This window comes from Symphalangus syndactylus, chromosome 12 (assembly GCF_028878055.3).
Source record: "Symphalangus syndactylus isolate Jambi chromosome 12, NHGRI_mSymSyn1-v2.1_pri, whole genome shotgun sequence".
Lineage (NCBI taxonomy): Eukaryota > Metazoa > Chordata > Mammalia > Primates > Hylobatidae > Symphalangus > Symphalangus syndactylus.
The window spans coordinates 45,808,834-45,824,696 of NC_072441.2; the positions used below are offsets into that span (position 1 = coordinate 45,808,834).

At 40.1% G+C, this 15,863-nt stretch overlaps 1 protein-coding gene and 1 pseudogene across 3 annotated transcripts in view; both read left to right on the plus strand.

Moving 5' to 3' along the window:
* The window catches only part of BTBD8 (BTB domain containing 8), a 118,022-nt gene that overhangs the window by 45,340 nt on the left and 56,819 nt on the right, over window positions 1-15,863 (plus strand). For all 3 annotated transcript variants that reach the window (XM_063625379.1, XM_063625380.1, XM_063625381.1), the window contains exon 5: window positions 10,592-10,681. In XM_063625379.1, the coding sequence (XP_063481449.1) occupies window positions 10,592-10,681 (90 nt within the window). The remainder of the gene's footprint in view (window positions 1-10,591; window positions 10,682-15,863) is intronic.
* On the plus strand, window positions 6,159-8,380 carry LOC134734025 (cAMP-dependent protein kinase type I-alpha regulatory subunit-like; annotated as a pseudogene).

The window sequence follows — 15,863 nt, forward strand, 5'->3', positions numbered from 1 at the left end:
CCAGTGATCCTCCCACGTCAGCCTCTTGAGTAGCTGGAACTACAGGTACACGCCACCACAACCAGCTGATTTTTGTATTTTTTGTAGAGACAAGTTCTTCCTGCGTTGGCCAGGCCGGTTTCACACGCCTGGGCTCAAACAATCCTCCTGCCTTAACCTCCCAAAGTGCTAGGATTGCAGGTGTGAGCCGCCACATCTGGCTTTTTACTTTGTATCCTTATTCTATAAGCTCTTTTCTTTTTTTTTTTTCGAGATGGAGTCTCGCTCTGTCGCCCAGGCTGGAGTGCAGTGGTGCGATCTCGGCTCACTGCAAGCTCCGCCTTCCGGGTTCACGCCATTCTCCTGCCTCAGCATCCCGAGTAGCTGGGACTACAAGCGCCCGTCACCGAATTTTTTTTGTATTTTTAGTAGAGATGGGGTTTCACCGTGGTCTCGATTTCCTGACCTCGTGATCCGTCCGAGGGATTACAGGCGTGAGCCACCACGCCCGGCCGTTTTCTTTCTTTTTTTTTTTTTGAGGCGGAGTCTCACTCTATTGCCCAGGCTGGAGTGCAATGGCACTATCTTGGCTCGCTGCAACCTCTGCCTCCTGGATTCAAGCAATTCGCCTGCCTCAGCCTCCCGAGTAGCTGGGATTGCAGGCATGCACCACCACGCCCGGCTAATTTTTTGTATTTTTTTTTTTTTTTTTTTTTTTTTTGAGACGGAGTCTCGCTCTGTCGCCCAGGCTGGAGTGCAGTGGCGCGATCTCGGCTCACTGCAAGCTCCGCCTCCCGGGTTCACGCCATTCTCCTGCCTCAGCCTCTCCAAGTAGCTGGGACTACAGGCGCCCGCCGCCACGCCCGGCTCATTTTTTGTATTTTTAGTAGAGACGGGGTTTCACCTTGGTCTCGATCTCCTGACCTCGTGATCCGCCCACCTCGGCCTCCCAAAGTGCTGGGATTACAAGCGTGAGCCACCGCGCCCAGCCTAATTTTTTGTATTTTAGTGGAGATGGGGTTTCACCATCTCTAACTTGAACTCCTGATCTCAAGTGATCCACCCGCCTCGGCCTCCCAAAGTGCTAGGATTACAGGCATGAGCCACCGCACCTGGCCTATAAGCTTTTCTCTGTTAAAAAATATTTTTAAGTTTTTAAACTTTTGTTAAAAATTGAGACAGAAGCAAACACATTAGCCTAGGCCTACACAGAGCCAGGATTATCAGTATCAATCCCTTCCACCTCCACATCATGTTCCACTGGAAGGTCTTCGGGGCAGTAACGCACATGGAGCTGTTATCTCCTAACATGCCTTCTTCTGGAATACCTCCTGAAAGACCTGCCTGAGGCTATTTAACAGTTAACTTTTTTTTATATGTAAGTAGGAATACTCTAAAATAACAATGTAAAATGTAGTACAATAAAATAATAAGCCAGTAACATAGTTTATTATCAAGTATGTACTGTACATAATTGTATATGCTAGACTTTTATACAGCTGGCAGCACAGTAGGTTTACTTATACCAGCACCTCCACAAACATGTGAGTAATGCTTTGCACTTGACCTTCTGTCAGACATCCCTAGGTTGCAGGAATTTTTCAGCTTCATTATAATCTTATGGGACCATCTTCATGTGTGAGTGGTCTCTTGTTGACCCAAACATTGTTATGTAGCACATGACTAAATTTTGGAATCACCTTGTCAGTATTTACAAAATAGCTTTCTGAGATTTGGATTGAAATTGCCTAAATTTTTTTTTTTTTTTTTTTTTGAGACAGAGTCTTGCTCTGTAGTCTAGGCTGGAGTGCAGTGGCACGATCTCAGCTCACTCCTACCTGCACCTCCCAGGTTTAAGCGATTCTTACGCCTCAGCCTCCCAGGTAGCTGGGATTACAGACGTGCACCACCAAGCATGGCTAATTTTTGTATTTTTAGTAGAGACAGGGTTTTGCCACATTGGCCAGGCTGGTCTCAAAGCCCTGGCCTCATGTGATCTGCCCGCCGTAGCCTTACCCAAAGTGCTGGGATTACAGGTATGAGCCACTGCGCCTGGCCAAAATTGCCTAAATTTTAAAAATCCTAAATTGGTGTTGAATTTTGTCAAATGCTTTCCTGCATCGATTTTGATGATCACATGATTTTTCTCCATTCTTTTGTTAATGTGCTAAATTATATTGCTTAATTGTTGAATGAAAAAATAATCTTACATTCCTGAAATAATTTCAGTTTGGTTGTGATGTTTTATTCATTCTATTTCATACTGAATTCAGTTTGCTAATATTTTGTTTAGGAATTTTGCATCTATGCTCATGAGACAGATTGGCCTGTAATTTTACTTTTTTGTAATGTCCTTGTTAGGTTTAGGCCTCAAAGTTATGTTGACTTTATAAAATGAACCGTGAAGTATTTCCTCTTTTTTATGCTTTAGTTTGAGTAAGATTGATTTTTTTTAAAACTTATATCTTCCTTGAATATTTATTAGAATTCACTAGGGAAGTTATCTTGGCCTGTTATTTTCTTTCTTGAGTAAATTTTGTTTTCATTCTTTTTTATATTTAGGTATATTGAGTTAGAATGCATACACAAACAAGTGCACACAACTTAAAGTCCAGTTTGATGAATTTTGACTAATGTATAAACCTGTTTAACTTCCACTGTAAGCAAAATATAGTGAATTTTTGTCAACTAAAAAGTCCTCTTGTGCCAGTTTACCTTCAGTACCTATCCCTACCCCAGCCATAGGCAACAAATGATTTTCATGTGCTTATTTGCCATCTGTATACCTCTTTGGTTAGTTTTCTGTTTATATCTTTTGCCCATTTATTTTTTAATTTTTAATTTTTTATTTTTTTGAGACAGAGTCTTGCTATGTTAACCCAGGCTGGTCTTGAGCTCCTGGGCTTAAGGGATCCTCCCGCCTCAGCCTCCCAAGTAGTTGGGACTACAGGCACACACTACTACTCTTGGTTTGCCTACTTTTAAATCAGGTTGTTTGCTTTCTTATTATTGTGTTCTCTACACTATAGGATATTCTACCTTTCCTAGAATTTCATGTAAATGGACTCAGACATACTGTTGTGTCTGGCCTCTTTTGTTCAGTGTAATGTTTTTGAGCTTCATCCTTGCATATTATGTGTATCATTGATTCATTCAATTTTTATTGCTGCATAGTATTGGATTGTATGGCTATACCACAATTTGTTTATTCATTCTCCTGTTGATGGAATATTGGTTGTTTCCAGTATTTAGCTATTATTATTATTATTATTATTTTTTTTTTGAGACGGAGTCTTGCTCTTTTGCCAGGCTGGAGTGCAGTGGTGCAATCTCGGCTCACTGCAACCTCCACTTCCCGGGTTCAAGCGATTCTCCTGCCTCAGCCTCCTGAGTAGCTGGGACTATAGGTTTGTGTCACCACGCCCAGCTAATTTTTATATTTTTAGTAGAGATGGGATTTCACCATATTGGCCAGGATGGTCTTGATCTCTTGACCTCATGATCTGCCCACCTTGGCCTTCCAAAGTGCTGGGATTACAGGCGTGAGCCACCGCGCCTGGCCTTTTTTGTTTGTTTTGTTTTGTTTTTAGACAGAGTCTCACTCTGTAGCCCAGGCTGGAGTGCAGTGGCATGATCTCGGCTCACTACAAGCCTGTGCCCCTCAGGTTCAAGAGATTCTTGTGCCTCAGCCTCCTGAGTAGCTGGGGTTACAGGCATGTGCCACCATGCCTGGCTAATTTTTGTATTTGTAGTAGAGACTGGGTTTTGCCATGTTGGCCAGGCTGGTCTTGAACTCTTGACCTCAAGTGGTCTACCTGCCTTGGCCTCCCAAAGTGTTGGGATTACAAGCGTGACCACCACGCCCGGCCAGGGGTGTCATTTTTTATAACTAGCCATAAACTTTAGCTTTGAAGTAAAACTATTTCTAGCAAGTGATTCTTACCTGATATTTTTTGTTGTTCTTGCCCATATTTTAATTGGGTTGTGTTATTATGGTTCTCTATGTATTCTAGATTTAAGTTTTTGTATATGGTGTGAGGCAAGTGTCAAGTTTAATTTTTTTTTTCTACAAACATCCTGTTGTTCCAGTACCTTTTGATGATAAGACTGTCTTTTCCCCCATTGAATTATCTTAACACCCTCATGAAAAGCAATTGGCCATATATATGTGGATTTATTTTTGCACTCTCAATTCTGTTCCAGTGATTTATATGTCCACCCTTATGTCAATACCACATTATTTTGATTATTGCTACTTTATAGTAAGTGACATCATGTTGCCCGAAATCACGTCTTCCACCTTTATTCTTCTGTTGATGTTTGCTTTGGCAATTAGGGGTCCTTTGCATTTTCATAGACATTTTAGAATCAACTTATCTATTGCTACTAAAAATACTTGATTGGGATTGTGGTAGTTTAGGAAGAATGGACATATTAACAGTTTCAAGTTCCAGATCCATGAGCATATTTTAGCTCTCCATTAGGTCTTTTAAAATTTATCCCAGCAGTGTTTTATGGTTTTTAGTGTAGAGGTCTTACACATTTTGTTACATTTGTTGCTATGTATTTGACCTTTTTTGATACTAGTGTAAATGGAAATTTTTTCTTTTATGTTCATTATTGTTGTTCATTATTACACTAAATCATCTTCGGGTGACTACTAAACATTCTATTGAAAATTTATAGAAATAATTTGACACTCAAGGTGATATTTTAATGCAGACAGGATTTCCTTTTGCTTTTGTCTGGCTGGCAGACTAGATGCTGATCACTTTGTTCCATCCAGTCAGGGACCGAGATAATTCAAAACTGGCTTTCAAGTCTAATAAGGGCTTGTCTATTTCCTGTTCACTCTTCTGTTTAGAATGTGGCCCTTTGGGATCCAAATGAAATCCTGGGTTATCTACTAAAACCCCTCCTCTTTGATGGTTCCCAAGTTCCAATTTGTGTGAAGATTGCCAGAAGCTATACTCAGCTTATCAGCCTTCCAGCTGTTGCTTTTGCTTTCAGATTTGCCAATTGCCTCAATGGAAAATGTTACCTCAAATACTTGGGTTGCTTCTTTTGTCTTCTCTCTCATAACTTGTGTAACTTTTCTAATCACTGTGGCAGTGTTCTGATGCCTTCAAAGCATGCTTTCCTTTTTTTGCTTCTTTTCTTAAATATATATGTTTTGTCCATCTTTCCTAAGCTGCTTTCAGCAGGAGGGTTGATCTGAGACAATCTAGGAAGCCATTCCAGAAGTGTCTTTCTCTTCTCCCTGTCCTCCACCCTTCATTGGAATATAATATTGTTCCGTGTATCTCATTTACTGCTGTACTCTCAGCACTTAGAATAGTGCGGATCACAGAATAGAATATCTGTTGGATTAAAGATGAGGCTAGCTAGGAGTTTGAGGCTGCAGTGGGCTATGATTGTGCTACTGTACTCCAGGCTGGGTGAAAGAGCAAGAGACCCTGTCTCTAGTAAAAGAAAAAGAAAGAATGAGGGTGAGCACAGTGATTTAACACCTATAATCTCAGCACTTTGAGAGGCTGGGACAGGAGGGTCACTGGAGCCCAGGTGTTTGAGACCAGCTAGAGCAACATAGTAAGACTCTGTCTCTCTATATATGTTTTAAATTTCTTTTTAAAGAATGAATTAATTAGCATTTTATTTGAGAAGATGAAATGGTAATTCAAAAGAAAATATCTTTCTTATCATTTTTTCAAACCTAAGATATATCCTTTCATGAACATAATTATGGTGAGTTTTGAACTAGAACTCAGGACCTTTAGAATTGTAAGCTCTTTTTTTTAAATTTAAAAATATTTTTAATTTAGAGTTGTCCCTATTTTTATTTTCTAAGATATTGTAGAATGTATTTTTTATTTAAAAATGTTTAATTGACAAACAGTAATTATAGTCTCTTATTGATATTTCCTTAAGATTTAAAGTAACATCTTTGGTCTTTGTTCCTCCATTTGTAAATGATTTATTCCTCTTACTCATGGACATAGTTTCCATTGTTGTTAATTAAAGAGCCTTTGAGAGGCATTGAGGGAGGTTGGAGGCAGAGTAGGGTGGACAGAGGAGGAGAGGAGAGAAGAGGGAAGCTCATGAAAGCCACGTGGAGAGGGAGTGAAGAGCAGAAGAAAGAATAGAGGGGACCTGAGACACTCAGAGAGAGATGGAGAACCATGGCATCTGGTGACACTGCTGCCAGACAGGAGGAGCATAGCCTTTGAGAATGTGAGCTCTATCTCCAGAAGCACAACACTCAGGCACTGCTCAAAGATTCTATTGTGCAGTTGTGTACTGCTCAACCTGAGGGACCAATGGCATTCCTCAGGGAACACTTTGAGAGGTTGGAGAAGGAGGAGGCAAAACAAATTCACAATCTGCAGGAAGCAGGCACTTGTACAGAATTCAGGAGAATGAAATCTCTCCTCCTCCATCCAACCCAGTGGTTAAAGATCAGAGATGACAAGGTACCGTTAGCACTGAAGCCTACATGGAGGAAGATGCCACATCATATGTTAGAAAGATTATACCAAAAGATTATAAGATTACACCAAAAGCCATTATAAGGCAATGTCTTTAGCCAAAGCCATTGAAAAGAATGTGCTGATTTCACATCTTGATGATAATGAGAGAAGTGATATTTTTGATGCCATGTTTCCAGTCTCCTTTATCACTGGAGAGACAGTGATTCTGCAAGGTGATGAAGGGGATAACTTCTAGGTGATTGAGCAAGGAGAGAGGGATGTCTGTGTCAATGATGAATGAGCAACCAGTGTTGAAGAAGGAGGGAGCTTTGGAGAATTTGTTTTGATTTATGGAACACCTAGAGTAGCCACTGTCAAAGCAAAGGCAAATGTGAAATCGTAGTGTATCAACCGAGACAGCTGTAGAACAATCCGTATGGGAAGCACACTGAGAAAGTGGAAGATGTATGAGGAATTCCTTAGTAAAGTGTCTATTTTAGAGTCTCTGGATAAGTGAGAGCATCTTATGGTAGCCGATACATGGGAACCAGTCAAGTTTGAAGATTGGCAGAAGATTGTGGTGCAGGGAGAGCCAGGGGATGAGTTCCTTATTATTCTAGAGGGGCCAGCTGCTATGCTGCAACGTTGGTCAGACAATGAATAGTTTGTTGAAGTGGGAAGATTGGGGCCTTCTGATTATTTTGGTGAATTTGCATTCCTGATGAATCACCCTCCTGCTGCCACAGTGGTTGTACATGGCCCCTTGAAGTACATTAAGCTGGACCAGCCTAGATTTGAATGTGCTCTTGGCCCATGCTCAGACCTCCTCAAACGAAACATCCAGCAGTACAACAGTTTTGTGTCACTGTCTGAAATCTGCCTCCTGGGCCTCCCTTTTCTCCTCTCCCCAATCCGTACTTCACTCATGCAGACCACTTTATTTTCGCTATTTGCAGTGCCAAATGGACACTGGCATCACAGCTTCTTGTCTGTTTATATATTGAAAGTTGCACTTATTGTACAGCTTTTAATCTGGAGCAGTAATTAAATGCTTGTACACAATTAAATAGAGTTTTATGGAGTCTTTGCTGTTACTGCTTCAGTTTGGGCAGTGTTAGCATTCAGCCTCTGAGCAGTGAGTGCCACGCTTTTGGGTGAGGGCAGATCCCAGCATCAGTTGAATTACCATAGAGTAATGATGTAACAGTATAAGATTTTTTTTTAACTGACATAACTTTCCAGTTTTAAGCATATTTAGACTGTGGCCATATATGCTTTATTTCTTTACAGAATAAATGATTTCTCATTAAGCTTTAAGGATTAGGAAAAATGGATACAGAAAAATCTTAATATAGTAGAAAAACATCTGCCTGTAATTAAACAAGTTTAAGAGTGGAAAAATGCTCATTTTTCCACTCTTAAATTATCAGTGGATATGATCAGTTTAGTTTCTTTTTTTAACCAGAATTTTTGTTCGCCAAGCTAATTTGCCTGGTTTTGTTTATATCTTGTTATTAATGTTTTCCCTCCAGTTATGAAATATTTTTAGATGTGGCTATCTATACCTGCCTTTTAAGTTTGGAACCAAATCATAGACTGCAAATATTGGGTTATGATTTAACTACATCTGCCTCTGCTCACAAATTCTGATTAGACCTTTATCCAGCTAGTGCCAAATATTGATCAGATGCTGAATTGAGGATCAGAATTTGAGGTCTACACTCCTGGTTGTTAATTTAGAGCTTTTGGTTAATGTACATTCTTCAGTTGACTCTAGTATAATCTCCTATGCTTATCAAGCTGATTCCAGGAGATTGAATTTGCTACAATTAGATTCAGTTGGAACAAAAGTCGTAACAGAAATGGAGGTGATATTGCTAAAGGGAGAAGTGTCAAGCCGACAAAGTTCAGTGTCTGGAATTTTTCCCCACTAAATTCACTGGGACATGAGATTTTGGAAGTTTTTTGTTTGTTTGTTTGTTTTGTTTTTGTTTTTTTTTTTTGAGACAGAGTCTTGCTCTGTCACCCAGGCTGGAGTGCAGTGGCGTGATCTCTGCTCACTGCAACCTCGGCCTTCTGGGTTCAAGTGAGTCTCATGAGTAGCTGGGACTACAGGCACAGCCACCACGCCTAGATAATTTTTGTATTTTTAGTAGAGATGGGCTTTTACCATGTTGGCCGGGCTAGTCATGAACTGCTGGCTTCAAGTGATCTGCCCGCCGTGGCCTCCCAAAGTGTTGAGATTACAGGTGTGAGCCATGGTGCCTGACTAAAGCTTTTTACTTTAGCCTTTGTTCCTTCCTTTTTATTTCAACTAGAATTTCTGGTGGGTTGGGGGTAGGGTATGGTGTGTCTGTGTTTTTCAAATTGGTATAAAAGGCCATCCTGCTACAAGTCCTACTTTCCTATCTAGCATTTATTTCTCTAGCAAACTTTTTAAAAAGTGAACTTATGTTTTGAGTCTGAACTGTATTCCAATATTTTCTGGTCTTACGAGTTAACATTATTCCAATGATACCCAACAGTTTATTTTTACTTTTTGTTTTTATTTATTTATTTATTTTTGGGGGGCAGAGTTTCACTCTTGTTGCCCAGGCTGGAGTGCAGTGGCGCGATCTCGGCTCACTGCAACCTCCACCTCCTGGGTTCAAACCATTCTCCTGCCTCAGCCTCCTGAGTAGCTGGGATTACAGGCACCTGCCACCACACCTGGCTAATTTTTTTTTTTTTTTTTTTTGAGACACAGTCTTGCTCTGTTGCCCAGGCTGGAGTGCAGTGGTGCAATCTCGGCTCACTGCAAGCTTTGCCTCCTGGGTTCATGCCATTCTCCTGACCCGGTCTCCCGAGTAGCTGGGACAACAGGCGCCCGCCACCACGCCTGGCTAATTTTTTGTATTTTTGGTAGAGACAGAGTTTCACCATGTTAGCCAGGATGGTCTCGATCTCCTGACCTCGTGATCTGCCTGCCTTGGCTTCCCAAAGTGCTGGGATTACAGGCGTGAGCCACTGCGCCCGGCCATTTTTTTGTATTTTTTTTTTTTTTTTTTTTTTTTAGTGGAGACAGGGTTTCATCATGTTGGCCAGGCTGGTCTCAAACTCCCGACCTCAGGTGATCCACCCGCCTTGGCCTCCCAAAGTGCTGGGATTACAGGCGTGAGCCACCGTGCCTGGCCTATTATTTTTTAAATAGAATTTCATAGTTCTGTAATGTAGGCACTTATTTCCATTGTGATTTATATATAATGTAATGTAGGGATATATTTGGGAGTGACAGCAAGCATTTTTCCACCTGTGTGCAACTGGCTGTGATTATTGGTCACCTCTCCTACCCTTTTCCAGGTCATTTAAATTGGTCATGGTAGGTTTTTTGGTTTTTGGTTTTTTTTTTCATTGATTTGAAAAGGTTTTAGATTGTTACTAAGAATGAAGTATAAATCTGGGAAAGACCCTTGATTTATACTTTAGTATGAGATAGAAGGCCACCTTGTTAAAAATTTTTAAATTTCCAAAATAATCCATATTAAATGAGGGTTTGCTGATCAGTACTTTGTCTTTAGCTACCTTTTTATATTTAAAAAATTAAATATCAAAATTATGTTTTTATAAGCTTAAAAAATTAAAGAACCTTCAAAGAAAAAAAAGATAGCAAGGGCATTGGAATTCATGTTTTAAACAATCAAAATGCTTAGTTATGAATCCCAGCACTTCAGGGATAGGGGGATTGCTTGAGGTCTAGAGTTTGAGACCAGCCTGGACAACATAGTGAGACCCCGTCTCTACAAAAAATTTAAAAATCAAGTTGAGTGTGATACTGCATGCCTGTGGTGTTAGCTTCTTGGGAGGCTGAGGTGGGAGGATCATACATGAGCCTAGGAGTTCAGGGCTGTCATAAGCTATGATCACACCACTGCACTCCAGCCAGGGTGACAGAGGAAGACCCTGTCTCTTAAAACAAAAAACAAAAAAATCCCTTAGGTATAAATATAAGCTTATAAGTTTTATTATGTAATAATCCTGCCTGTGAATACAAACAAAACAAATAGATTATTGTGTTTTAATACATAAAGATGAAAATTGTCATAAAAAATTACATTTTGAAAAATATGTAAATGTTTACCTGTGTTTATCCCCCATCTTCCCTTTAGGGCCATTTTGAGTGCCAGATCTAGTTATTTTGCTGCAATGCTGAGTGGCTGTTGGGCCGAAAGCTCCCAAGAGTGCATTAATCTTCAAGGGTAAGCATGTTTTTACAGGGCCATTTGACTGCAAATGATTGCAAATTGTATTTCATACAAAGCACTTTTTATGAATCTGATTTCCCTGGATGTTCAATGAAATATTTCTCATGCAGAATTCAACAAAGTACATTTTCTGAAATGGGAAGTAATAGAGAGCATTTATTAACAGAGGTATTGTGTTAATCTGCTTATGCTTCTATAACAGAATATCCAAACTGGGTGATTTAAACAACAGGTATTTATTTTCTCATGGTTCTGGAAACTGAAAGTTCAAGATAAATGTGCCAGCAGTTTTCGTGTCTGATGAGGGCTCTGCCCCTGGGTTGCACTCTGCCGCCTTCTTGCTGTACACTCACGTGGCCTTTCCTTGGTGCGTGCACTTGGAGAGAGAGTTTTATGGTAGTTCTTCTTATAAGGAAACAAATAATCCTATCAGATCAAGGACCCATGTGACCTCATTTAACGTTAATTACTTTCTCAGAGGCCTCATCTCTAAATATGACTACACTGGGGGTTAGGGCTTTACCATATGAATTTGGAGGGAACACAGACATTTCAGTTCATAACAGGTAGTTTTTTAATTTTTCTTTTCTTTTTATTTTTTTTGAGATGGGATCTTGCAGTGTTGCCCAGGCTAGAGTGCAGTGACACAATCATGGCTCAGGAGTTCGAGGCTGCAGTGGGCCACGGTTACACCACTGCATTCCAGCCTGGGTAACAGAGCCAAAGCCTGTCTCAAAAAAAAAAAAAAATATATATATATATATATATACACATACACACATATACACACACACACACATATATACGCGTATATATTTTATATAACTTAAAGTATCTCCAGTTATCTCAAAGGGATCTTAATTGTTTAAACTGTTAATATGCAAAGCAAAATATTTACATTCAATTTCTTTTTTGTTGTTTTTTTGAGATGAGTCTCACTCATTCAGTTACCCAGGCTGGAGTCAAGTGGCGGGATCTCAGCTCACTGCAACCTCCACCTGCCTCCCAGGTTCAAGTGATTTTCCTGCCTCAGCCTCCTGAGTAGCTGGGATTACAGGCATGCACCACCATGCCTGGCTAATTTTTGTATTTTTAGTAGAAATGGGGTTTTGCCATTGGCCAGGCTGGCCTTGAACTCCTGACCTCAAGTAATTCACCTTGCCTTGGCATCCCAAAGTGTTGGGATTATAGGCGTGAGCCACTGCGCCTGGCCTACGTTCAAGTTTTTAAATACTAATATAACACTTTTAGGAAGGGATATTACAAAATCAAATTAATAGCAGTTCATAAATAAAGAGGTGGAAATCATTGACCTTACCAGAAGGACTATGCTGGAGACATTTCCAAAAGTTTTCCTCTTCTCTGAGAGAAGAGATCTTCAGAAATACACATTTAGAGACTAGATATACAAATTGGCTGTTTGATGGTCTTTATTAAGTGTATAAAGAGAAATTAAACTCCTCAACCTAATTGAGAAATAAATGTGCTTAGAAACGTCCAAAACGTGAAAATACATGGCATGGGCAATACTAGCAAAGATATGTAACAACAAAAGAAATGAGTTGTTTTCACTACTTGTATCTACCTTTTATTTGTTTTCATTTATTATTTCTATATATGTGCTTTTAAAAAATACGTTATGTAGGCCAGGCATGGTGGCTCCCACCTGTAATCCCAGCACTTCAGGAGGCCAGGGCAGGTGGATCACCAGAAGTCAGGAGTTCAAGACCAGCCTGACCAACATGGTGAAACCACGTCTCTACTAAAAATACAAAAATTAGCTGGGCATGATGGCACATGCCTGTAATCCCAGCTACTCAGGAGGCTGAGGCAGGAGAATCATTTGAACTGGGGAGGCAGGGGTTGCAGTGAGCCGAGATCGTGCCACTGCACTCCAGCCTGGGCGACAGAGTGAGACTCTGTCTCAGAAAAAAAAAAAAAAAAAACATTATGTAATGATGATCTAATTAAATTCTCTCTTTTTATCTGAGGTCAATATAGGGCCTCAAGTGATCCTCCTGCCTCAGCCTCCCAAGTAGCTGGGACAATAGATGTGTACTCCCACACCTTGCTAGTTTTTATAATTTTTAGTAGAGATGAGGTCTCATCATGTTGCCTAGGCCAGTCTCAAACTCTTGATCTCAAGTGATCCTCCCACCTTGGCCTCCCAAAGTACTGGGATTATAGATGTGAGCCACTGCACCCAGCTTAAATCACATTTGTCAATTCATAATTCAGAGTTCATTCCACCACAGTCATTGAAGAAATTTATAAGTTTTCCCATTGGTATGTGTTCCTGAGCTAGCTCAGACTGCTCTTCTTCTCCACTGTGTAAATCTTTGTCCCACAGAACCCTAAAGTTCCTAGTAGGCACATTAGGAGAAACACATGGCATAGGATTGGGATCTTAGGGGAAGGCCATTTGGAAAGGGATGCCCCTTCAACTTTTATCTGTTTTATATAGTTCAAGGTGACCTCTGAGTTTTGCTATATGAAGGCAAGGGGGTGTCCTTTTTTTTTTTTCTTTTCGATTTTCCTTAATCACCCCTCATGAGCTGATGAGATTAAACATTCAAACACTCAGGCTTTTAAAGATGAGGTCTATTTATTAATAGACCAGTGGGCAGAGGTCAGTGGGCAAGAAAGAAATAGTGACATCAATTACTCATCTCTACTCTTTCACCTGTAATTTTCTGTCTTTAATTTATAATGGAAGTAATGGATAAATAACCCCTTTTGCAGTGTGGCTTGACTCCTGCTGACCAACTTTAGTAGCTTGTTCAAGGGAAAGCCAAATAGAAGTAGCCCAGTTAGTTTCAAAATGTCATCTGAATAAGTAGACCATACATTGTATTAGTGCCAGGCATGACCAGGCTCACCCCTCTTACAGTATTTTCTCTTCACTTTTACTGTAAGCAAGGCTTTGCTTCTCACTGGTTCAGTTTACCTAGAGCTGCTTTATTAACAGTGGAAGCTCACCTCTAATTGGCTTATTGACTCTTAATGTTAATGCATTGAAAATGAAGATACTTTTGTTTTTGTTTTTCAAATGCTTTATCTTGCTTGATAAAGCAAGGTTCTGTAACACTAAAAGAAGAAAGTATTACCTGGTGGATGCATGGTTTCATCTTTACCCTTTGTTGTTATTATTATCACACAGTGCTATGATATATTTTGCCTTTCCCTGTTGTATCATATATCAAATTGATTGTCTCGAATTATTAGCATTGTGCCATATAAAGCTGTTGGAAGGCTAAAGGGGATTAAGGAATTTTACTTTAAAAAATTACGTCTTTTAGGAATTTGTATATTGAAACAATACACAAAACAAATTCCAGTTTCCCATTAACTTACATTGTAAACCTGGGCAGCTGTTTCCATGAGGAGTGTGGTGTCATAGAAGGATCATAAACCTTGGTGTCCTTACAGGCAGTAGTATATCCAGTCCTAACTTGTTATATGACTTTGGGGACATTCCTTAACTTTCCTGAGCTTCCTGAGGTGGTTGAAAGTATTAAATGAGATACAGTAAGGAAAGAAACTGGCGTAGTATGTAGTGCTTATTAATATTGACTATTCTTTCTTTCTCTAAATTAGATTGTTCTCATTTTCTAGAGAGAAAAGCGTTCAAGTGAGGGCCTTTCCCAGTACCAGGACAGCAATGCTTACTTTGCATAACCAGCAGCTTCTTTTGAAACTGTGCCACTGTTGCATGTCTGCAGGATGTTTTCTGTCAGTAGATTCGAAGACAATCCTGTCTGTCCTTACAGAAGGAACCACCATATTTTTAGTGAGTTAGTAATTCACCAGATACTGAGAACATAATGCACATAGTATTTTTCAAGAGGAACTGCCTTCAATAATTTGGGTGGGGACAGCAGAATTCTATAATCTGGCTGGGCGCAGTGGCTCACGCGTGTAATCCCAGCACTTTGGGAGGCCGAGGCTGGCGGATCACAAGGTCAGGAGATCGAGACCATCCTGGCTAACACAGTGAAACCCCATCTCTACTAAAAATACAAAAAATTAGCCGGGCGTGGTGGCGGGTGCCTGTAGTCCTAGCTACTCGGGAGGCTGAGGCAGGAGAATGGCGTGAACCCAGGAGGCGGAGCTTGCAGCAAGCCGAGATGGCGCCACTGCACTCCAGCCTGGGTGACAGAGTGAGACTCTGTCTCAAAAAAAAAAAAAAAAAAAAGAATTCTATGATCCTAGTTCCATCCATGCCCCAGAGTTGGGGAGTGGAAGGATATAGTTGGAAGGAAATTTTCCTGCTCTAGTAGACAGAAAGGGAAAATTTTCCACATACTATAATGTAAATTGAGCCACAGCCAACACTTCTGTGAAGGAACTCCACTTGTTTCATTTTATTAATTAAAAGTCTTCCAGTGGTGCCTGGGCTTTGGAGCATAAATTTGGATTTTCCTATCTCCCTTGGGAGATTCCTGGGATTGCCCTGGCCTTCAGTATAAGTTTTGAATATAAATGAGATGTATTTTTGTCCTGACTAAAATCCTTCACTGTCTTCTCATTACAATTAGAATTAAACCCAAACTCTTTACCATGACCTACAAGACCCTCCATGATCTGGCCCCTGGCCTCCCTCTAGTTTTGTACCATTCTTGCCTGCATTTGTGGATCATTCCTCCAATAATTTCATTCCTGCATCAGGGCCTTTGTTCTTTTGGCTTCCTCTGCCTAAGAGTTTTTCACCTAGTATTTTGCATGGCTGGCTTCTTCTCGTGCTTGAAATCTCAGAACAAGCATCAACTTCCCAGACTGTTTCACCTAATATAGCTACAGACCACCTCCTCAGTTACTCTCTTATATTATCCTATTGTGTTGTCTTCATGGCACTTTGACTATCAAAATTATCTTTTTAATATTGTCCATGTCCTTCCACTAGAATGTTAAACTTCTTATATGTACAAAGTTTAGAATGAGCCTGTCATTCAAAAATATTAATTATGAATGAACAAAGAATGAATGAATGAATGGAGTCTCTGTGTCCCCTTAGCCCACACACAGTGCTCCACATAGGAGCCTGAAACTTTAGAAAGTACACATGAAACAGAGATTTTATTTATTTATTTATATTTATTTATTTATTTATTTATTTTTTAGGCAGAGTTTCACTCTTGTTGCCCAGGCTGGAGTGCAATGGCATTATCTCGGCTCA